This window comes from Anolis sagrei, chromosome 3, assembly GCF_037176765.1.
Source record: "Anolis sagrei isolate rAnoSag1 chromosome 3, rAnoSag1.mat, whole genome shotgun sequence".
Classification (NCBI taxonomy): Eukaryota; Metazoa; Chordata; class Lepidosauria; order Squamata; family Dactyloidae; genus Anolis; species Anolis sagrei.
In genome coordinates, this window is record NC_090023.1 from 231,429,702 (window position 1) to 231,454,693 (window position 24,992).

Genomic DNA, 24,992 nt, shown 5'->3' on the forward strand with positions numbered 1-24,992 from the left:
AACAGCTGTGGATCCAGGCGAGAGGCAGAGTGCATTGGATAATACAGAACGTTGGAGAAATGAAGGTTAGATAAGTGAGACTCAACTTGTTTAGCTTTGTTGTCTGCTTTAAGATGGCTTTAGCTTCATCTTATGGAATCTTGTACTCTAAATGAGAGACAGAACACAAGTATTTTAAATATAATAAATACATATAAGATGCTAATGGAAGGTGCTGCCATTTTCATAAATGTGGATTTTGAATTGCCTCTCTCCTTCTTGTCAACTCTGTCCCAATTTCCTCAAACACCATGTAGAGCATAGGATATCGTAGGATGCAGTACTCTTTCTCATGTTGGCTATATTCTCAGTTTTACTTGTTAAAACTAAGGCTATGTATTTGAAGCTGAAGTTCCAGGCATTCTTACATAGAAGCAAGATCCTCATCTGTCTTTGCTTTACAGAATTATCCCACACACGTCACATATGCCAAACGGTACAATTCTGTATGGTAACCAAGTTATGTTATTCAGGTAGTGAAATGAGTCTACATTGGATAAGAAAAGAAGCATTCACATATATTGAAAATTGCTGGAAAATATGCCCCCTGAGCTGAGGAAAAGTGCAGATAGAGAATGGCTTTACTTCATAGCTTTAACATTGTCAAATAATGTGCATCTCTAGTAGAAAGAGCTATGTCTTTTTCACTGTGAAAAAGAAGGAATAAATATTCTGGCACCTCTAGACTTATTCAATTTATATTGGTAAGTGTGTGCACACACACTATTGCCCATCTTATATATCCCACCACTAATGCTTCTCCTCCTCCTCCAAAAATGAAGATGAAATGAGAGGTGACAGCATAGAGGTTACTGTCTTTCCTTTAAAGGGGAAAGAAATGAAAACGAAAAACTACATGGGTAAAGCATCTAAAAGAAACTCAGCTCTTTACCTGAAGTAGAATACATGCAAAATTTCCAGAACATTAAGAGTAGCCATACATTAGTGTTCTTCATTTAGATAGAACAATTCAAACATAACTTTTAGGAAATTGTAAAATACCTGATTAAATGCCATAAGAATTGTAAATTCAACCATTAAAAAGATTAACAGCGCAACCTTCCTGAGATATACCCATCAGAGAGACTTAACTTCTAAGTCTTGCTCTACCAATGGAACCTAAGCAACATACCAAAGTAGAATAGTAATACAAATGAAGCAATACACCATAGGTTTCTACTATGATAACCCTCATACTGAGGAGCATTACCACAGTATAAAAAGGGGAAACAAGATCTGCTGCAGCGTTTCCACCTTTCTCTCCAAAGTGGAAATCATAGTTTACATAGAAATACACATAGAGAACGTATTGATGATTAAAGCTGTGGATATGCCCAAGGAATGAATCTGAGATTTCAGGAGGAATTTAACCCCACCCAACATAAGTTCTGATCTGCCTTTCGGGTAGAAAATAACTAAAAGTGCAAAAATAGCTTATTAAGGTATAAATTTACTGCAAAGAAGGGGGTCCCTGATAGTGCAATTGGTTAAACCCTTGTGCTGGCAGGACTGCTGACCAATAGGTCAGCGGTTCGAATCCGGGGAGAGCAGGTTGAGCTCCCTTTATCAGCTCCAGCTTCCCATGCGGGGACATGAGAGAAACCTCCCACAAGGATGGTAAAACACCAAACATCCAGGCGTCACTGGCCAATTCTCTCATACCAGAAACAACTTGCAGTTTCTCAAGTCACTCCTGACACAAGGGAAAAAAAACCCAGGAAGCCTACCTGATCACATGGGCCACCAGACATTTAGCAAAGTGATTGAAATACACTCCCCCTTCCTTGCAAGGATTTTGGAGAGACAGCTGAATACATCAAGACTTTGCCATTTGGGGCAGTTTACTTGCACAATTCCCAGTTGCACTACCGTTTTGTTTTAATTGTACTTTGCCTGGATTTGGCCCCATGTAAGCCACCCCGAGTCCCTTCGGGGAGATGGAGGCGGGGTAGAAAAATAAAAAGTTCTTCTTTTCAAATCCTATGTAAGAAGGCATAATGTACCTTCCTACACAGGTGCAAGTGTGCTAAACTCCTCCCAAGATCCAGCATTAATATACTGGCAAAGGGGGGTTTATTTATTTATCGTGTCATCAGCAACCATATTTAACCAAGGGGGGTTAAATACAACTAAACTAGTTTTTTCTAACTGATTACTTCCAAGCATGGTTCATAAGGACATTTTCTCCATGTGGTCCTGACTGAGACAGTTGGTTTGGACTGTACTGCATTGGAATTCTTTCCATTCCCAAGCATTATTCGAAATCTCCACCTTCCTAGTGATGGTTTATACTTGGCCCGTGATAGACTGTCTACCAAAATATGCTTTCTTTTGTATTGCATTTGCATTTCTAAGGTTGGGTGAAGAAAAATTATTGCTTCAATTTAATTTTCATACTTTGTAATTTAGGTCCGCTGTGCTGGAAATGAGAGTAAGCAGGGAGGGAAATCTTTGTTTATTCATTCTTACCTGCAAGAGCAAATAATTTCCATCTCCAGTGTGTTTTTTTTAACTGTGTTTCAGGACTCTGTGCAAAAAAAATCATTTTTGTACAAATCATTTCACATAGTAAACGTATCACATAAAATAAGCCAAGTACTAATTAAAAGCTATAAGACTAGTCAGGTTATGCATTTGTTGCTTTATTGTTAATCATATTAGTCTGATGATAATTTATATATTCCACAGTTGTTGTTTTGTGCAAAATAGAGTTCTCTGCTTAAACAGCCCCTCATATTTCTTTGTGCAATTTTGTACTTTGCAAATGAATCCCAAAATCTAAAACAATCTTTTGGCAGCTGACTGTTCTTGTTCTTTTCAGGGGGTGGGTGGAAATGTGTGGGTTGACAGGTTTTCTCTGTATTTACATTGCAGAATCACAGAACTTTGGCATCACATTAACAGCCATGGCTCAGTGCTATGGAATTTTGAGGTTTGTAGTTTATAAAATGGTGCATCTGGTTAAACCACCGAGCTGCTGAACTTGCTGACCGATAGGTTGGCGGTTCAAATTTGGTGAGTGGGGTAAGCTCCCACTGTTAGTCCCAGTTTCTGCCAACCTAGCAGTTTGAAAACATGCAAATGTGAGTAGATCAATAGGTACCGCTCCGATGGGAAAGTAACATCACGCCATGTAGTCATGCCGGCCACATGTCCTTGGTGTCTATGGACAACACCAGCTCTTCAGCATAGAAATGGAGATGAGCACCACTTCCCAGAGTCAGACACAACTAGACTTAATGTTAAGGGGAAACCTTTACTTTACCTTTAGTTCATGAGAAATGTACCCTTCTTTGTCAGAGCTGTGGTGCCACAACAAACTGCAAATCCTAGGATTCCATAAAATGGAACCATGGCAGTTAAAGTGATGTAAAACTGCTGTAATTCTGGGTATGAATGGTATCTCAGTTATCAACACATTCCCATCCCACCCCTTTATCTTGAAGCTGAGAAAACCTCTAAATAATATTTGAATCCCTTATAACAAGTCCTGTGTAGATGTATAGCAAAGAAGAAGTATAGCAAAGCTGCTGGAACTTCAGATTATTGCTGTATACACCAGATAATTCCAGACACCTCACTTTCCAGTAAAGCAGTATTGTATGTCTGTTAAGTAGAAACCCTAAACATGTACAGCTTTGGTATGATGGATAATCATTTACTTTTGGTGCCCCTTTTTTCAAAGTTTCATTTTCCTTTTCTAAACATAATTAGAAGCCAGTCTCCTGTGGCTACGTTTCGTATAAACAGGAAAGGATCCTAGAACACATAATTTACTGTAAATTCTGCACTATAGATGTCTCTCCTATGTTTTCCACCTGTGTAATCATAGCCTTCTTCGAAAAGCAATCACACTGTTCTGTTTTATCATTGTATAACCTTCTTCCCTGATACATGTAGATACTGCTAATGCCTTTCCAAAGGAGAATTTAAATGATGGAATATAGTATAGCCGTTGATGAGTTTTATCTTTAGACCCTTGGGCCAATGTTTATTGAGGTAATTAAAAGAAAATGCTTGGAAAGTGGTTCAGTGCCTCCTGTGCTAATGCCTTATCTGTGCTCCTTTTCCTCCTCTAAGGCATTTGGTGGGATTAAAATAGGCATTTCATTGGGTGTCCTTTGTATTTTAATGAAGACATCTTTTTCATGTTACTTAATAGAAGTAAGCAGTTTTCGATATGTTGTAGTTTTTCTCTCTTTCTGTAACAAACAAGACACCATGTTGAATTTTCATAGAATGTGATGACATTTATGGAGTTGATACAATCTTTTGTTGCTGTTATTGTTGCAGATTTTTCTGCTTACCACTATACTATTGGAGCTACATTTGCCGCTTGACACCTTATCATTTCCTAGGGCACTAGATTCCACTTACTCATTGTCTATCTTGCTATGCATCTTCTATTCCACAGTGTGATTCTTTTCCCTAGAAAAGCAGCCATTTTGATATGTTGAAATATATAAACAGTGGAGTTCCCAAAAGTGTTTAGATAGCATTATAATCCCTTAATAGCCACTCATCATTATAGGTAGAAAAAATAAAAACAAAAAACAATTGTGTACTTATCTGTTTTGCAACTTATTTTTAGTTACTTCAAAAAAAAAAGACTACTACAAGCTGCTTACTGGTAGCATTTGATAGGGAATGTGTTAGACTCACTTCACTGTGCTGGAACAAACAATTATTCCTATGTGTGAACAGCACCTGGTACAGGAGTATTTAAAATATACATTTACAAGGATTTATACATAATGCATAATCACATTTAACATTTTTCAGGTGCATGCATAAGAACGTTGGTATAACGGTATCGATGTTTTCTTTTATAATAATGAATAAATGCTTGAAGCAGTATGTTCATGTATATACTCTGCATTATTTTAAAAACTGTGTAGGAGGTAGACATTTATGTAAGACTGAAGTATCTTAAATCATTTCAATTTCTGGTCTTGGTTTCCTTTTCTCATTTCTTTTCACAGGAATGAATCTTTTATGTGGGTGTGATACTGTAGAGAACTGAAGGAAATAAAATGTTTGCCTTTGTTTTACTGATGATAAACTTTTTTCTGTTTTTGTGTTTTTTATTGTCTGTTTCTCATACATAGGCAAAAGTAGAGATTCTTTAAGAGTTTGTGTGTTCCTTAAAGTTCAAGACCTTATAGCTGTAACAACTATGTGTATGTATATGTATATGTATGTGTGTATGTATATATATATATAAACAAATTCAGTGTTTAATTATTTTATGAGTAAACTGCACCTCAGCTTGTGTAAATGACAGTACAGATTGTGTATCTCTTATTTGAAATTCCAAAATACTCCAAAATCTGAAATTGTCCACAAACCTTGTTTCATATACAAAAGTATAAAAATATTGTGTAAAATTATCTTAGGCTATGTATAAAGTGTATGTGGAACATAAATGATTTTCATGTTTAGACTTAGGTCCCATTATGTATATGCATGCAAATGCATATGTCCCTCCATGCTTGCCAGTCAATTCTGTGAATTTGATTATTCATGGATTTAATATGTTCTCTCTAGGAATCTCTAGGACCTCCAGGGTGACTCTATGGTCTGCTTCTAGCATAGAGTTGTACTGGAGGATCTGGAGCAATGGTTCCCAACCTGTGGGTCCCCAAGTGTTTTGGCCCACAACTCCCAAAATCCCAGCCAGTTTACCAGCTGTTAGGATTTCTGGGGGTTGAAGGTCAAAACATCTGTGGACAAGTTGAGAACCAGTGATCTAGAGATTCTTAGAGAAATGTTTTTTTTTTAAAAAAAATGGTTTCTTTTATATGCAGTTTTTCCACTCTTTTTTTGGGGGGGGGAGGGGGGCTTGTGCCTCTAACCAAAGCAGATGTGATGATGGCAAAACCTTGGTAACAATTAAATTCAACTCACAAGGAAATCTTGGAAATTTATTTAATGCTACTACCATACATCAAAGTTATGAATAAAAGAAAATGTGGGCAACTTCTCAGTTTCAATCCCAAAAGCCCACCCTCTCAACTCATGAAAGTTCCTCTGCCTTGAGCCAGTTTATGTTATTAGGCTCCTTGCTTTACTGGGTCTCCTGATATTTACCTGGACTATGGAACTCATGGCTTAGAGGTGTTCCCAAATCTGGAGGAAAAAAACCCCAAACACCTCTGGTCCTGAGCATTTCAGATAAGGGATACTTAACTTGCAGATTATTTTTCTGATTTCTGGTAGTTAGCACTCAAAATGGTGGGCTCCATTCTCTGGAACATCCTTTTCAGCTTGGGAATGTTAGCTTACTAAATTTTGCTCTGAAGGCAACATCGCCCATCTCATCTTCAGAGCTAAGCAGGGTCAGACATTGTTAGGACTAGGATGAGCTAGTGCCAGGAAATACCAGATACTGTAAATCATATTTCAGAGAAAGACATGCCACCTCTGAATTTTCATAAGAAACAGGCAGCCTGAGGGAACCTGCACAAATAGTTTGCCTTTTGCTGACTAAGATTGGTTACACTGTCCTATGTGTGTTCACAGTTCATCACAATGCGTAACTCAAATTAGATACCAGCATTAAATTTAAATAATAGATTAACATAAAGATGCCGTGCAGTCATTGGTATGTAAGTGACAGCAAGAACAGGTGGGAAGAATTTCTGTTGTGTATTTCAAGGATAGTATGTCTTCCAAATTGTTACTGCTATACTCTCACAATGTTCTAATCCATATGCACCTTATCTGTCTGTTGCAGGCTGCTCTTTGTATGGCTGTTAGCAATTTACCCCTTTCCTTATATAGCCTATTTCTGTCTTGTACTGTGATGCTGTACTTGTTCTCTTACAGATTTTACTTCATGCAAGTGAAATGTTTTATACTTATTTTAACAAAGTGACAATTCCCTTGCAGATTTTGGAAAAACCATAAAAACAGCATTGGGGTCAGGGAAGTAGAAGTGAGATAATTAACCAGAATACCTAATGTGTATGTTTTTTGTTTTTAACTGGTGAAAATGTGCCACGTAACCTTTTTAAAAAAATACTGTGTAGTTCAAAATAGTTTTAAATAGTTTGGTTGCATGGAACTGAAAGAGCCTTCTGTGTCTGAAACGAACCTTCAAGGTGGAAAATCCTGGCTAAGATGGCTGCTCGCAGTGCTTATTCCTTTTGTAACAGTTGGCGTTGGGGAGGTAAAAGAAAAAGGGAAACCGATATGATTTCTTTTCTTCTAATTTTAGGTAAATATTTAGTCTGGTCTAAACATGGTGATTTGACTGCATTGCTTTTCTTTCTGCTATGCTCTTCTATAATGCTTGTATGGGTTACTAGTCTAATACTTGCACTCCAGACATAAGGAAAACACACCTTAGTATTTTGCAGTCAATTCTAAATACATGAAACTTGAATTCAGTGATTTAACTTTGATTTGGTGTTTTGTATTGCATCTTTCCTTTTTCAATAGCACTGTTTAAACGAAATGTTGCAGTGTATATATTTTAGCTATTGAAATGCGAATGTTTTCTATTAACAGCAGTGGATGCTGGGGGAGGGGAAAGAGTTCACTATTCCAATATATGTAGCATGGCTCCTTTTACTTATAATTAGAGTAGGGTTGGTAGAGATACATGTGTATTATTGAAATTGTAATTTTAAACACTCTAGGACTGGAAAACATTTCTGAGGACAGGATCTGGTTATGGTTGTGCGTGTCTCTTTCCTACATTTTTTGGTTTTCACTCTTGCTGGGATACTCATATATTGGAAATGATAGCTTATTTCTACAATAGCTTGTGCTGGAAGAAAAATATTAAACTACCTGAAAATGTAGGAAAATAGTATCTTTAGTGAAAAGAAATTAGAATTTAGTTCTCAAGACTCTCCCTTTTCTGCAAACTGAAGTCCTTTGAGACACAAATCATCTACCTAGTTTAGTGCGGAGACTAGGAGCCCCCAGTGCTGCAGTGGGTTAAACCTTTGTGCTTGCAGGAGTGCTGACTGACAGGTCAGCAGTTTGTATTCAGGGAGAGTGGGTTGAGCTCCCTCTATCAGCTCCAGCTCCCCATGCGGGTGCATGAGAGAAGCCTCCCACAAGGATGGTAAAACATCAAACATCCGGGCGTTCCCTGGACAAAGTCCTTGAATATGGCCAGTTCTCTCACACCAGAAGTGACTTGCAGTTTCTCAAGTTGCTCCTGACAAAAACACATGTGTGAAGTGCAAAGACTGGTCTTTATTCAACAAGGTGTTCTGGTTTAATGCAGAACAAGAATACTAGCTGATTACAAGTTGCACCACCAGTCTAAATAGGTTTTATATCGGCAATCTTTTGTTCTTTTATATTTATGTATTACATGTAAACTAACCTGCTGAGAGTTGTTCAAATCAGTGATCTAGCATTAAAATAATCCAGGCATGAATATTGCTTTTTTGTATCTTTTTTAGTACACTTGATCCCCATTAATCCGGTTAAAGAAGATGGTTTGAATTCTAAGAATCGAAAGAGAATTATGCCGAATCCACTGACAGAGCCACCTGCCATAGATCCTATTTATGAAGCCAAATTTTATTGTAACATTCCCAGCATACCTGAACGCAGTATGGAAGGTAAATATATCATTGTGTTGACGTGTGCTGTTTTATTTTGGTATAATTTACTGTGTTTTCAGATTCTAGCATGCTGTCAGAAAACTTCCAGTTAGAAGGAAACAGAAGTAGCAGTTAAAATAAAAATGCAAAATCTAAAACTTCTCTTCTGTATTAACCTCAGCTGCTAACAATCTGGGTGGGATATGGTCACTCTTCTGGAATTTGAAAGTCCAAAAAAATCAGTCTAGTCCAGGATTATGCTTCCAACTGGTCAACCAGATATTTTGAGAATCATATAGCCGAGCATGAACACAAAAATCACTTTGCCACCTCCTGCTAAATAGCATTGAAAAGCATGCTGCCCTTGAACCTACATGTTTCATTTAAACAGATGGCTCATTATTATTATTATTATTATACCTGTGCTCAGTGAATTAGAAAGCAATTGGCAAAGTGCAGTCCTGGGACTGTATACAGTTGTTTTTTAAATGATGTTTTTGTGATTTTCAAGTCCCCCAGAATCACAAAACTGCCTTTTTTTGTTGAAACAAAAGAACGAGAAACATCACATTTTATCTACATTGCAGTCCCATGTATTATTTAACACTTTGAAAATAAACCTCTGCTCTTAAACTGTTAATCCTGACCCCAAATGGGCCAATGTTGGGTTTGCAAAAATTGGCAATAGTAAAAGGGTTCTGAATCCCACATGTTGACACACATCTGTTAGCAGCCAAATTCAGTGTTTACTCTGTAGAAAATGCTTTAGCTGTGCTTCATAAAAAGGAAAACCAGCCTATTTAAAAAGCCTATTATCAGTAAATGTTGAATTTTATACTTACGGTATTTATACACTTGGTATCACTCTGAAATTTCTTGGGGGGAAAAAGGGATCATGAGTGGAAAAAGTTCAAGAAGCCCTGATCTAATGCAATGGTCATCATCACATCTTACAACAATGAATTCTACAAATTTTATGAAGTTAATTAAGACTTTAATTAAAAGTTTACAATATATACAATATCACAATATATACGATATCTAATTAATCCTTCCTTCCTCCAATCACGGACTTAGCAATCATAGACTTATAAAAAAATAAAGAAAAATACAATCAAGATAGAAATACATACTATGTGAAGTTATTTGTTTTACTTTATCTCAGTCAAATTCTGACCTGTTTAATTAGGTTAGGGGTCCCCAAACTAAGGCCAGTGGGCTGGATTGTCTCCCCCCCCCCCATGTCATTTACCCAGCCCCAGCCCAAATCTTGGATTTGGGGTCACCTAAGTCTGAAACGACTTGAAGGGACATAAAAATAGCAACCCTAACTAACTTGACTATCTCATCAATCAAAAGCAGGCCCCACTGAAATACTGGGAAGTTTATGTTGGTCAAAATTGTTCTTCGTTTTCAATTGTTCTTTCATTGTTTATTCTTTGCTCTACAAATAAAATGTGCAGTTTGCATAGGAATTAGTTCATTTTTTTTCAAATTATAGTCCCCGTCCCCCCACCCCCAAAATAGTCTGAGGGACCATGTTTAAAAAGTTTGAGGCCCCCTGAATTAGTAGTTTTGTTGCCCAAGGTGAAAATAAATATTTTTCCACTTCCCTATATCATATGTATGTAATACTTTATTATGCTCCCCTTACCTAAATTATATCAAAAAGGTCTCATATACTATAACCATCATAAGGAAAGTATTTCATCTTCTCCTTTAGTTTGATTCTAGATCTTTGTAACATCCTTGTACAGATGAATCAATCAGAAATCTGTTCTTCAAGTGGAGCCACTTCTGTTTTTACAAGAAGATCTTGCTTATTTTGTAGAATAGGCTCTGTTAATTATTTGTGGTAGTGTCCTATTAGTTTGTCTGTGGCTACTCTAATTGGTGCCATAGATTTTTCTCTTTCTGTTGTACTGGCTTTTAGTAATCTGAAGTTTGTTCCTCTTAAATTGTCCTTATAATAATGTTTCAACAATTATTTTCCGTCGTTTGAAATTGACTGTGATGGTATTACCAGCTTCTCCTTTATGTCAATGCTTAACTTGATGATTTTTTTGGACTCTGCCCAGGTTCACTTTGACAACAGTTACATCTTATACAATACAGGATTAAGTTTCATGGCTAATTTTTAAGGATGATTGTTCCAAGACACAGTAATTTGTTTTATCTTGAAATTTGTTCAGGATGCTTATGTTTGAAAATGCTGAAACAGAGATGTAGCAGTTGCTAGATGTTCAGTAAGAATCTTCCCTTTTGCCTGAAGTGTGTGTGTGTGTGTGTGTGTCTATGTGTGTGTGAATAGAAAAACATTCCCATAAAATATGAATTAAGCCAAAAAGGACAACATTATATTTAATTTCCATCTCCTGGCAGTAACATGTCAGTTAAGAAAAGCTGTCAAGCTCTTGAGCAGCTTGCTAATTTATCAGAAAGCTTATTCTCTGACAGTCTCCAAATTTATAGAGACTACGAGTCAGATGACCAATCCTGGTGAAATGAAGTACTACCTCACATAAGGGAATCTCAGGAAAACACTCATCTTTAAGAGCATTGTAATTAACAAGATCTAGAATGTGAATGGAAGGTTATGCAATCTAATTATATCATTGACTGCAAACACCTTCTATATAATTTTAAAAAGGTAGATAAAATAACAATGGTCTGGGAATATGATTCAGAAACCATAGGTCTTAACAGATAAATTTAAACAGCCAGTATTGTGGGACTTTAACTTAGCACATCATAGCATATTGATTATTAAGTGGTGGGAGCAGAAATACCATCAGATTTCAGCATGTACAGAGGTCTATATTCTATGTATATTCTATGTATAGAGTTTTAATATACTGTCTGAATAGCCTTAGCAACTAATGTCACTTGGTTTCAACCTAGAAAAAAACCTGCTGGGCATTATACATTTATTGTGGAATATACCTGGTGGTGCAGTGGGTTAAACCGCTGAGCTGCTAAACTTGTTGACCAAAAGTCATACGTTTGAATTTGGGGAGCAACGTGAGCTTCCACTGTCAGCCCCAGTTTCGGCCAACTTAGCAGATCAAAAACATGCATATGTGAGTAGATCAATAGGTAATGCTCTAGTGGGAAGGTAACGGTGCTCCATGCAGTCATTTTGGCCACATGACCTTGGAGATGTCTATGGACAACACCAGCTCTTTGGCTTAGAAATGGAGATGAACACCAATTCCCAGAGTCGAATACGTCAGGGGAAAACCTTTAGCTTTACCTATATCATCTTCTGTTTTCTGTAACTGCCATCTAAAGTACAGTATGCTTTCATTGAGAGCATCTGAAGAAAATAAGAATGGATATATTCTGTTCTTCAGTTTAAGGTTTTCTATTTTTGTTATAAATATGTACTAGAGTGTGGAACCTAACGTCCTCCTACTAAAACTGCTGAATTCCCAGGTCTCAACAGTCCTAAGCCATTTGTCTTCCTCTGAGTCTGAGAGAATGTGTGAATAACCCAACCAAAGGGTTTCTGCAGCTGTACAGACCTCCAAACCCTGGTCTCTAGAGTTGTTGTCCAGTGCTCAAACTAATACACCATACTGACTCTCTATTAATGTTGTTTCCTCATGTTTTGATTAGATTTTTCCCCAGTTTTCATAAATTAGCCAAAGTAAAGCAGTTCCTTATAAAATAGCTGATTAGCTAAAGCTAGAGTAATGGGATGAATAACATTAAGAAATGATTTGAGATATACATGGTGGACAGTTGTCTTGTTGGCTGGTATCACAATGGTTCTGTGGAATTTAAATGTAAAGATGCAGTATGATTAACCATTATTGAATGATAGTTATGGGGAGCAACCATCAGATATGGTTGATCTATTGGTCTGCTGTGGCAAAAGTGCCTGTATGTTCTTTATGTATTTCTGTAACACAGACCATAGAGTGTCACTGCATCTGATCATGATTTGCTGTTGTTCTGTAAATTATATTCAGGAGTCAAGGCACAATATGCCTACATGGTTAAGAATCAATCCATGAGTCACCATAAGCAAGGTAATTTTACTGGCCTCTAAAGTAAACATGCATTGCTGACATTATCAGCATTTCATTTCTCAATATTTAATAAATATTCTGTCTCTACACTATGCTTGCAGGATCTTGGCAAGTTGAATAATAAAGCCTGCCATTTGAGATAGGTCATTTATTTTAGTAAGACTGTGAAAATTGAACAAGTTGAATAATAAAACCTGTCATTTGAGATGTCATTTATTTTAGTAAGACTGTGAAAATTGAACAAGACATAAAGGTGGTACTTAACTTCATCATTATTTATTTCTGAATGCGAGAAAAGAGAAAAAGGAGTGAAAGCTGTAAGTTAGTATTCATCTGTGACAGTAAAACTAGTAGAGTGCACTCAATACATGCGGTACCTTCTGAGATTTTACATCTGTCAATGCACCTAGAATATAATTGTTTTGTGTGTGTGTGTATTAATAAATGAATGAAAGAAGTATATGTGATTGTGTACCAGTTATGTCAATGGAACATCCTCTTAGAGGAATTTTCATTGCATGTTTTATACGTTACTAACTGCTATATATTTGTGCAGGCATCCTTCTTGGGCTCCCTGTGATTGTTATAATAAATAACATTTTTTCCTCTCACAGGCCATGCACCTCATTATTTTAAGCTGATTTCCGTTCATGCGCTGATCCGTCATGGCGACCGATATCCTCTTTATGCCATTCCCAAAACAAAAAGGCCAGACATTGACTGTACTTTAGTTCCTAGCAGGTAAATGTTCTTGATGTCATATTTTTCCTCTAGACTTTCATGTATACTACAATATGAAAATTAAGTAGAATACAAGCATCTAATTAAAGTCCAGATAGTGACTTATTGTGTATACAAATAGAAACCTGCAAACATTATACTAGCATTTTACTTTGCATTCATAGTACTCAACGTTGTGATTTATCTTTTGCTGACTTCTGTTTCCTTCTTTTATTTTTAAAAGAGTTAAAATGGTTGTCCAAACAGAGGTAAACAAAGGAACTGGATCCAACCCCAAACTCTGAAAACCCCAGTTCACTGAAAGACTGCCTCTAGCTCTCTGTCCCTGCAGTCACTCTCATCCCTGTCTAGCATATTGTTAACAGATGAATAGATGGGGATAATGTTCTCTTATCTTTCTGAGACGTGTTTGGAAAGGATATGAGATACCAAATGTATCAAGGTATTGTGAGATAGGCAGAACCAAAAAAAAAAAATCACTATCCCCTTTCTTTCCATTTTGTCATTGAGAACTGTTTTGTATATTTTTCATTGGTTGACTTTTGGTAATAAATGTTTCAATGGCTTTCCTGAGTTACATTTCCTTTAATCTCTGTGAGATGTTGACAAATTCAACATGGATTCATTGTTTTCAGTAGAGATGTTGGCCATCGGAATGTCTTCATATTTTGTACATAAACAATATGAAGCATTAATTAATATCATTGCTGGGATCTGTATTTTCTTATTGATACAGCTTTGTTATGTTTCCTTACTTTAGCTGGAAACTGTGATAAGCAGCCAGATTGAATAGTTCAGACTGACTGTTTAAAGGTTAATTATAATTGTTAAAGAAGAACAACTGAAATATTGCATTATGTTGTGTTATAATTGGTGGGGGTGCAATTCGGGATAAACTCCAGTTTTGAAATGCTGCAGTGAATATGAGTTTTCATATAAGACTTAGGGATTTAACATGATCAGTCATGCAAACCTTTGGGTTTTTTTTTCTATCACGGCAGATAAATTTGTAATAAAATCACAATTTGGGAAAGAAAGGAGTAGGAGAAAAATAGCAAACATCATATTGTGATAAACACTTTTTCACAAACAATGTTGGTATGCTGAAGAAGGGCATATATATTAAATCTTTCAAGATGGAGTTTACTAAGTGCTATGAAATTGTATTGGCTGTAGTGAGCAATTAAATTTTATAATAAGATAAGCAATGAGTAATTTGCTAATTGCAGTGATACAATTTTTAATGAACTTACTCTGGGGAATGAAACATTAATTGAAGAGAGATAGTTCAAAGCCATTTGGAAATTCTACAGGGCTTGACATTTTGAGGTCTAAAACATCTGCAGTAGAGTATTAAAGAGAACACTTTACAGAGTGGGCACATGCATGCTGTGATGGTAGTAATTAAATAACAATGTTCAGCCTTATAAAGTCCATAGAAGGAAACCTAGCAGAATTGCACTTCACAGAAAGTCATTTTGTGGATGTGTCCAAGGACATTGCTAATTAATTATTTTTGAGATATGAGAAATGAGAAGGTTACAGTATGTTCTGGTATGAGTCTTTTATGCTTTCCAATGGTACCTTGTACATCAATTACCCTCAATATTTTTGTAAAGCTCCTATGAATCTATGGAACATTCAATATTGCTAGTTGTATAGGGCAGTTTCTCAAACAGTGCTCCTCCAGATGTTTTGGACTTTAGCTCCTACAATTACCAACAGCTGGTAAGCTATCTGGGATTTCTGGGCGCTGAAGTCCAAAACACTTGGTGGATCACAGTTTGAGAAACACTGGATTAGAGAATAAGGCATTTGATGATGCCCTTATTCAAGAGAAGTATATTTCTATAAAGGTCTTCAAAAGTAAATAACTTTCCATGTAGGAGAACAAAATTGTGCCATCCAATTAAAATTCTCCTATGATGCTTTGGGTGCATGCCTAACAAGGACAGCCTAATATGGTCCAACATCTGAAGAGAAAATTGCCTGGTTTCTGAGCACATGTGTCTTTTGAGTTGCCGTCACAGAAAGGCTCATTTGGCATAGTCTTATTTTTTTCTTCTTTTCTTCTAGAATTATTCATTGCATTTCTCCTATAAATTTTAATGAAATCTTTTCATGTGTTTTTGGTTTTACTTTGCAACCTACCTTGAGATCTGTGGCTGAAGCATGGTTAACCAATAAATTTATTAACTGAAGCAATCTCCAAAGCATCTATTTGCGTTCTTGAAATCATGCATGGAAGATGCTTTCAGGAGTTGTTTGGAATGTGCTGGCAAGTAAGCAAAGACTTCTACTCCACAGTAAGAAAAATGTGAAGCTACTAGACTTTATAATTCTTTGTAATTGAAATCTAGAATTCTTAGAAACAAACACTGAAGCACAGGTGCAATTTTCAGTAAATGAGAGTTTTCCAAAATTCTTTTGATATCTGATGGACAAAAGTTCAATATTTTCCTCTATACAAGGATTAGACACTGTAAATTGCACCCAACTCTTCCTTCTGTTAGAGAGAGATACTTAAGCAGAAAACATGTTTACAATTAATAGCCAGTTCTCTCTGTCTCTGTGTGTTTAGTTTGTGGGAATCTATTAAGACAGGAAAGTACTAATGAAATGTGCATTTTGTGCATGTGAAGTAGTGTAGGTAGGTGTCCATGTGTAAAAGAGAAATATATGTGCATATGTGTGAGATCCTACATGTGTGCATAGTATTACTTGGCATTACTTCTGTGTCCTAGTATTACTTGGCCTTACTAAGCCCTGGGAGGTGTCTTTGTTGATGTGCTTATCAATGAGGAAGGGAGGCAGAAGGAAAATATTTCCAATCATAGAGAAGCAGTTTTGAAGGAAAGAGAAATGGGGGTGTGTGTTCTCAAATAGAGTGTACCCATCTTTTTCTCTTTCCAGAAGTCCAGAGCAACTGGATTTTCACTGTCTGATCCCCCTTCCCCTTGGCATTCCATCCATAGGTTTTTTGGATGGAAGTCAGTGTGCCTCTGTACCCCAAACTGAGGAAGGGATTTTGTGGATGTAAGTCACTGGCAGAATGACAGTCATAGACATAAGGGTTACATTTATGAGCAATTGCATGTGTAATTATCTTCCTTTCACTCTTGGAATGACTTTTCTACACTGGAGAGTGCAGCATGAGTTATTGAAGCAGCAGCTGTACAGGCAAGAGGATAGTATGCATTCCAGAATAATTGCATGACTACGTTGGGAGCTCTTTTTAGATGGTTTTGTAATGCAACAAAGTTAGTTGGCATTGATAGATATCTATGGAAATATAGTAGTTTCTAATGAGAACATAAAAATGAGAAGACCCGCCATGCATTTTGAAAATAGATTGGCAGCTATTTAAGATTTAATTATTTTTTATTGAAATTCTTATTTGTTTAAGCTATTTGGATTTTTTTTATGATAAGTATCTCATTTGTATTCAGTTCCCTTCTCTGTTTCATTCAGTATTCCACAGATGGAGTTCATTAATTACGCAGATTATGCTGCAGCCCTATGGACTTCTAATGGGCAAGCAGGATAGCTTAGGGGGTCTTTCTAGAGGTTTGCGAATTAAGGATTGTGGCATATGAAAAGCGTAGAATGTAGGTAAAGAAAGACACAACGTCCTTGGAGATTTCATCTGTCAAATTTCAATTAGCATTTTCAAATCAAGGTAGATTTCCATGGAGAAAACTTGTTTTTATCATTGTTCACCAGCACAATTAATTTTCTGTCACAGTATTTTGTTTAATTTGGTTTTGAGGGAAAAGGGTGCGAATGAGTGTGGGATAACTGAAATACATAATATTTAGGTCTGTTTTTAATTTGAAATACAGGAAATACTATATATGGCTACAACAACTTAGAATGCCATAATTGATTTCCATAAGGAATAATATTTTAATAGTTTCATAGTTTATTCAATGCTTAGACCATAGGTCTTTCACATACAAGGCAAGACAAATAAATAAATACATGAACACCAGATTATTAAATACAATATATACACAATAAAATCCTATAAATCATTAAAATGCTACATATATCGATGGCAAGATGCACCTTTAAAATACTACATAATGTATAGACTCATACCTGCGTAATTAAAAACCAAGTAAAAGCAAATAGATACAGCATTATTAAAACTACATAAACAGCCACTATTAGTTGAAAGCATCCTCAGCACAGTCAACTACAATATCAGAGATTAGTTTTGCCCGGATTTTCTGTGCTGCCAGGGCAAAAAGAGACACCTTGTGAGTAACCACGGGGTTAGTGTCAGCCAAGAGATAGAAAATCTTTTCGGACACAGTGTTGGTCTGAAGGAGGTGAAGAATAAACCCCAGGATTTTGGTTCTTGGGTCAGAATATAAAGGGCAGAAAAGCAAATAGTGAGGCAGATCCTCAATTTCCGGGGTCCCGCAAACACATAAACGAAGAGCCAGAGGGGTGCCTGTATATCTGCCATCAATCACTGCTGTGGGCATACTTTGAAAATGAAGGGCTGTGAAGGCTTGTCTAAGTTTTGGAAATGTGAGCCTAGTCAGGTAGATAGCCCTATCATGGTCAAGTTTGTACAGTCTAAACCAGTGGGAGAATTTGGAGTTATTAATGGCCTGCCTATCATGGTGGGCACAATTATTAAAAAAATATTCCTGGAGCTTTACCCTTGAGTTCAAGATAGAAGGCTTATCAGACAGAGTGGGGTGAAATTCCAGCAGCTTCTGGTATCTAGTATTCCAGACTTTGCATTTTGCTAGTTGTTCAAAACATCCCTTGGGAAGAACCCTAACTGAGGAGTCTTTTACATTTCTCCAATAATTAAATAGGGTAAAATGAACACGTGATCTAATGGAGGGGAGACCAATCTCTGCCCGGACCAAGGCTGCCGGGGTGCCCGGGGGGAGTCTCAGTAGTTTCTTAAAAAATGTGTTCTGGAGAGCCTCCAGTTTTGCTGTCTGAGACTCATCCCATCCCCAGACAGCAGCACCATACAAAATCTGGGCTATAACTTTACTCTGAAATATTTTAAGGGCTAGGACAACTAGATGACCCCCTGCAGTGTTGTAGAATCTGAGTATTGCTCCAACAGATTTCAAAGCTACTGCTTTAGTGTGTTCTGTATGGGGTTTCCAGGATAGTCTTTTCGTAAAATGGATTCCAAGGTACTTAAATTCCTGACATTGTTCTATTTGGTGACCCCTGATGGACCATCTGTGTTGAGAGTGTCTTCTTCCAAACACCATTACCTTTGTTTTATTATAGTTGATGTTCAGCTTTTCTTTTAATAGTCAAAAGGAAAAGGATGGGGGGAACCCAACATGTTTAGTCTAAAAATGAAACTGTCACCTGGTAATTCCATATTGCTAACCTTTCAAAATGATTACTTTTAACACTGTTTTGAAAGGTAGTAATGAACAACTATGACATCTACTAACTGTGTGATCATCTTTAAATACACAATTGTGATACAGAGGATCTTGTCTATGTGTACATATTATTCAACATCTTACCTGTTGTCCTCCACCTCTCTCTCATACACAGTCCACCAGCAAACCCCTTGAGAACAGTTAGGCAAGATGCATTAGTGAGAGGCTACCTTAGGTATATATGGACTCCCACCTCACAGGGAATTTCATGATTAGCTGCTTGCTGTGACATGGTGCTTAAAGATGAGTGATCTGTTAAACATTCTTAACATTTTATCACTTAATTTTTGGATAATATTTTGTGGCTGGTATTCACCACTGTATTCAATGTTTACAAACGTGTGTAATTCACATTTACAGCGGTGGCACAATTGTCATGACCACAAATACCTCCGCTTCCTCTCCCAAATACCACTTTAGACACCAAGGAATTATGAAATAATGGTGAGTGGGATGATGAAGTATGACACATCCAGTCCTTTCCCACCAGTAGGCCATGGTGTGGTGAGGTGCTCATCATACATGGCTTCCTGATGGGAGGTGGAGAAAACAAAACACTCCTAAGGCTCCCTGTCAGGCAACCTTTTTAGCCACATGTACCAGTTATACACTTTCAGAAATGAAAATAAAACTCATTAAAATGCATCTTTTAGACCACTACCTAAGTTTTTAAAATACAAGTCTGTATAGATGTAATAGAAGAAAAATCCATCTAGTTCAGAAACAGAGTGGGATGGATTTTGCTTTGAGCATATGCAGAAAGGACACACACTAGATTTATATCAATAGATTGTCAGTCCCTAGTGAAAAAAAATAGGTGGTTTTCTATTTACACTTTCTTTCATTAATTCAGAAAAACAGAAAAGGCAGGCAGAAATGTGAGGAGAAAATAGAAATAGAGCAGCAGCCTCTTAGCAGTTTACTTTCAAAAAGAGCTGCTGTTGGCTCTAATTGGTAGCAGATTCTGTTGGAGATTTTTATATGTCATCATCTTCTAAATCTTTAGTGCATTGGAAATGATCTGAAATGAAAAAAGTAAAAATATCACAAAAATCATCCTGTAATAAAACATAAGTTATATCTTTTGTGAACAATGCACTTCATCAAGATGACAGTTTATTAAATAAGGCTATTTTATAAAAATGTTTTAAATTTTTGATATCATACTAGTCGTACGCCTAGCTTGTAGTTACCAAGGAAAGGTCAAGTTGCATATTAAATCTCTTCTTTTTATTCTTCCATGATTTTATGGAAATTACCATACTAGAATTTCTCTGGAGATTTAATCAAACTAAACAGAATAATTTCTTTCATTCTGTTCAGTCCCAGCCACTTTCACTGTGTTGCCTGGATACTCTGTCTCCTGCGGCATCTGTAAATTGGCCAGTTCAACAGCAAGATTGCTAATCTATTTTTTTTCAAAAGGAAAAAGTCCTTGTAAAAGGTAATTGGCCAGACAGTCTCCAAATACTATACTCTTCCAGCTGCCATCTGTATTTCTCCTTCACCATCCTTTTTCTTGTGAGCAATCATTCTCAGAATACATTCTCAAGTACGACTGGTGGGAATGAGAGAAAGGTCTTTTTCCATGATCACCCCCTACCACTGGAACTTCCTCCCTAAAGAAATAAAAATGGCTCTCTCCCTTCTCTCCTTTAAAAAACAATTAAAAATCCATCTTTGCTCACTTACATATGGAGAGGAGGAGCATTAGAAGTCTGTTTATAGTTAAGATACCACCGACTGGAGATCGTATTATACTCTGGCTTTGTTGGTTCTGTTGGCGCTGTTGGTTTTATTGGCTGCATAATACTTTTAATAACTATTGCATTCATTTTAATTGTGGTTTATATACATTTATGTTTGTTTTTATACTAAATATAAATTAATTAATGTAAATTAATTGACAGGTCATGTCAATGTCACTAAATTATTCCTGTACCGAGTACACCGGTGGGGACTGAATAATTGAGTGGTGCTAGTAGTTCTACTATAATATCTGTAATAGCAATTGGTAGGAGTTGTGCCTAATGGCAGCAGGATGTGCCTAGTGGCAGATAGGGCACATAAGCTGTGGTGGAACTTGACGTGTTTCATGAATGCAGAGTGTTGCCTGGGGCTCCACTACAGTCTCTTCACTTAGAAATGTAGCCTTCAAATAATGATTTTCAGGAAATGCTACCCTCACACTTGGATAGAGTTTGAAAAGATACTGTATTCTGATATTTTCAGTAAAACTGTTAACAATTTAGTATAGATTTATTTCCTTTCTGTCTAGTGCCTTCTCTTTGTTGTTGGTGTTGTGCGCCTTCAAGTAAATTCCTTCTCATGGAGACCCTAATCCAAGGGTTCTCAAATCATTCATTAATGCCGAACGGTTGCTTCAGCAGATGTTTCACCAGGTTGTTCTTCATCGCAAAGCTGACTCCATGTATTTGTCCTTCTTGTTCTGGCATCTCTTCTAAAAGAAGGCATAGCTTTCTGGAACCCTGCTATATTGACGTTAAAGGGCCTCAACTCCTTTGCAGTAACAGCAATCCTACATTCAGGGTGTTCATTGTCTGTGTTATCTAACAGTGTACATATGGTTCATAGGTTTTTTTTTCTTTTTTGACTGCAAGGAGGTGACCCTTCTGGATGTTGCAGTCTAGTCAGGTATAAATAAGAGAGACAGACTATGTTTAAGGCATCTTTTCTATTCCCCTACCCATATGGGGTGAGCAGAGTAGGCTCAAGAATGGAAAACAGAATGTCAGTGGACAGCAAAAGAGATTTAAAGATGGGCTTAAAGGTAACCTGAAAAAATGTGGCATAAACACTGAGAACTGGGAAGCACTGGCCCTTGAGTTTTCTAACTGTGGATTTTGAAGAGGCATGAATAGAAAGCAAAAGGGAGAAATGTGCCAAGAGGAAGGCACACCAAGCAAACCCTTGTTGGGGCCATCTTCCATCTGGAAAAGCATGCTATCACTGGGAAAGATCATGCAGATCTATAATGGGTCTCTACAGTAACTTGCAGACCCATTGCCAAGACTCTAATCCTGGAAGACAATCATACTTGGCCATGAGTGCTAGCTGGTGATGATGATGACAGATTATAGAAGAGAAACTTGTCCTGCTTTGGGTTTTTTACCTCATTCGGAAGGTAGGATTGGTAGCTGTAGAGTTATGATGTTTTTAGAGATGGCATTTCATAACTAATAACATTGCTTTGAATCTTTAAAAAGTCTTTCAGGTCTGGCATCTTGCTAGTGATATAGGTGAACCTAAGTCCACACATGCAGCCAGTATATGTGTTCATTCATATATATATATATATATATATATATATATATATATATATATTAGGCCTGTTTGATCAAGAAAAAATTTGTTTCTAAATTCGATTCTTAATTGGGGTGTTTTTTTGTTTCGATATTTAAAATATTTACAAAACTTTCCAAAAAAATGTTTTGTTATTTACGAAATTTCGTAAATATTTACAAAACATTTTGTAAAGATGGCACCCTTTTTTTTTCAATATTTTTAAAATATTTTTTAAATTTAAGTTTTCCTGAGTTGCAGTTGCAGCTATGCGCCTGTAGGTGTCAGCAGAGAATTTTCTCTCTTCTCTTTGCTGCTTTACGGAATCCATGAAGCCTCAAAGCCCGGGAAACTGGAGGAGTCGGGGAGTGGGTAGAGAACGCTAGAACTCCCTCCTCCTTTCCCCCCCTCCCCTTTTTTTGGAGAAGGGACAGGATACTGGCATAAATTATGCTGGGGGTGTTGAGTGATGTTGAGCCTGGCAGGGGCAGGGCTTCAGAGAGAAATGAGAGATAGAGCGCAGGTATGTGTGTTCCTGTGTTTTTTCCTCTCTTCCCTCGCACTCGCTCTCTCTGCTGGATTGATGGCTATCCCCCACCCCCACCCCCCCCCCCCCCCGCCTGCTTCTCTGCAAAGTCACTCTCTATCTCTCCTGAGGAAAGAGAACCTGTGTGTGTGTGTCCTGCGGCTCGCCTTCTTCCCTTGCACTCAGTGCTTCTGCTGGATAGCTATCCCCCTGCCTGCTTCTTTGCAGTCACTCTCTATCTCTCCTGAGGAGAGAGAACCTGTGTGTGTGTGTGTGCCCTGTGCTTCTTAACCGGCCCGAGCGGCTCGCTCTGTTTGTTCCCTTGCACTCAGTGCCTCAGCTGGATTAATAGCTATCCCCGCTGCCTGGTTCTCTGCAAAGTCACTCTTTGGAGAGAAGCAGGGTTCCCTCTCCTCAGGAGAGAGAGAGAGTGAGAGAGGGACGTCAGCATCGCGCCTGGCGTTGGGAAAAGGACGGGCAGGGGGGCCATCAATCCAGCAGAGGCAGCGAGCGAGCGAGGGGGAAGAGAAGTGAGCTTGGGCTGAAGCGCAGGAACACACGCGCGCGCGCACAGGTTCTCTCTCCTCAGGAGAGATAGAGACTTTGGAGGAAAGCAAGCAGAGGGAGATAGCCAGCCATCAATCCAGCAAAGGCAGCAAGCGCGGGGTAGGAGAGCAAGCCGCTCGGGCAGGTTGGTTGATTAATGGCATTGGAGGAGCCCAGCAGCAGCTGCTACTGCTTCGGGCGCCCTGCTCCAGCGCAGGGCAGCTGCTCGCCTCCCTCGCCTTGACCCAAAACAGGAAGCTCGCTCGCCCCTCTCGCTCGCCGCTCGCTCGCCCCTCTCAGCAAGCATCGGCAGGCGGCCATCTTAGTATTTCCGAAATGGATGGAAATACAAAATTTTTTGGCGCCTGCCGTTTCGATATTTAAAAACACTTCCAGGTTAAAAAAAATGTTTTGTAATCGTTTCGTAATTCAAAAAATAACAAATTTTTTAACGAATTACGAATTAACGAAACGAATTGCACAGCCCTAATATATATATATATATTCCCATATTCTTCAAGGATCCCCTCCCCCAGAGTCAAAGTTTTGCTGTGATAGCTCCTCCTAATGACCATTATGTGGCAAGTAAGAAGCAAAAGGGATTGAAGAAGCTTCTGACTATTCCCCATAATTGGATGCAAACCAATGACATTATTTTCCTAGGTCTGGCATATCTCTGCAGAAGATGCCATTGGTCTACTTTCCTTGTCTGATTTCCACTCCTACCCCTTCTTTCCACTTGGTATGGAATGACAACTCCTACACTATGTTAAGAACTGTAGAATCAGAGATTGAACTGAAATCCCCCAGCATTTCTAAGCAGTGGCTAAGGTGAACTTTATTTTTCCACTATATTATTGTTTAATTTATGCTTTACTATAGTTTTTGTAACCCAGATTTTGTGGATTGATATAGCAGTTAAGATAAAGCACATTAAGTCATTTTGGAAGTATCTTCCTTTTTCTTATGGGATGATAATGTTGACATTTGTTTGGAAGTTAGTGAACATGAACCTTGACAGAATTGGGTTATTGCTTACTATATATGAATGTACTAGTTGTGTGCATGTGTAGAAACATGTTCTTCTTCCCATTTGTATTCAGGTTTTTTAGTATGAGAGGCATAACTCTGTCTTGGCTCATTTAAACATTTAGTAAGGTGGTAACTGTCAACAAATATATGGGATCACACAATATGAAGTTTAGTAGCTGCAGATAGCATGTGTACTCAGATTGTTGACAGTTATTATGTTGGAAGGAAAGTACAAGATGACAATCTTGTGCAGCACTTTATGGCAATTTTAACTATGCTTGTTGATTAAACTGGTGTTTTTCTGAATAAGAACGCAGTCAGAAATGCTCATTAACTTGAACAAAGTGAGAAATTTCCAAACAAAATATTCATAGGCTTGTTCTATAAACATACACCAAAAATTATGATGACTCAAAAAGTACTCACAATGCAGTTTCAATTGAAGTCTGAAATTAAGGGTGTGATCATAGGTATTCTAATGCAATGAGGAATAGAGCACAGTAGCACTTTGCTATGCTCCCATGTCACAATTCAAATAATTGAAACAGGCATGTAAATATTTAAAGTTGGAGTCTTTGCTGTTGAGCAACATTGAGAAATTGTAGCATTTCAGATGTTGCTGGACTGGAATTCACCATTTGCAATAACAGTGCTGAGGGATGTCACAATTCAGCAATATTGAGAGAACCACAAGCTGCTCAGAAGTGCTTTAATAATACTAAGTCTTATTAAACTGATGAATATTTCTAAAGTCTAGCACATCACAAGA

General features: G+C 37.5%; 1 protein-coding gene across 4 annotated transcripts in view; it reads left to right on the forward strand.

Annotated features, from left to right (window-relative positions):
• PXYLP1 (2-phosphoxylose phosphatase 1) overlaps positions 1–24,992 on the forward strand; it is an 86,478-nt gene that overhangs the window by 48,193 nt on the left and 13,293 nt on the right. For 3 of the 4 annotated variants that reach the window (XM_067465959.1, XM_060767904.2, XM_060767905.2), the window contains exons 3-4: positions 8,463–8,624; positions 13,255–13,381. In XM_067465959.1, coding sequence (XP_067322060.1) covers positions 8,463–8,624; positions 13,255–13,381 — 289 coding nt within the window. Of the gene's footprint in view, positions 1–7,146; positions 7,259–8,462; positions 8,625–13,254; positions 13,382–24,992 lie in introns of those variants that run through there. The other variant, XM_060767903.2, reaches the window with a different exon arrangement.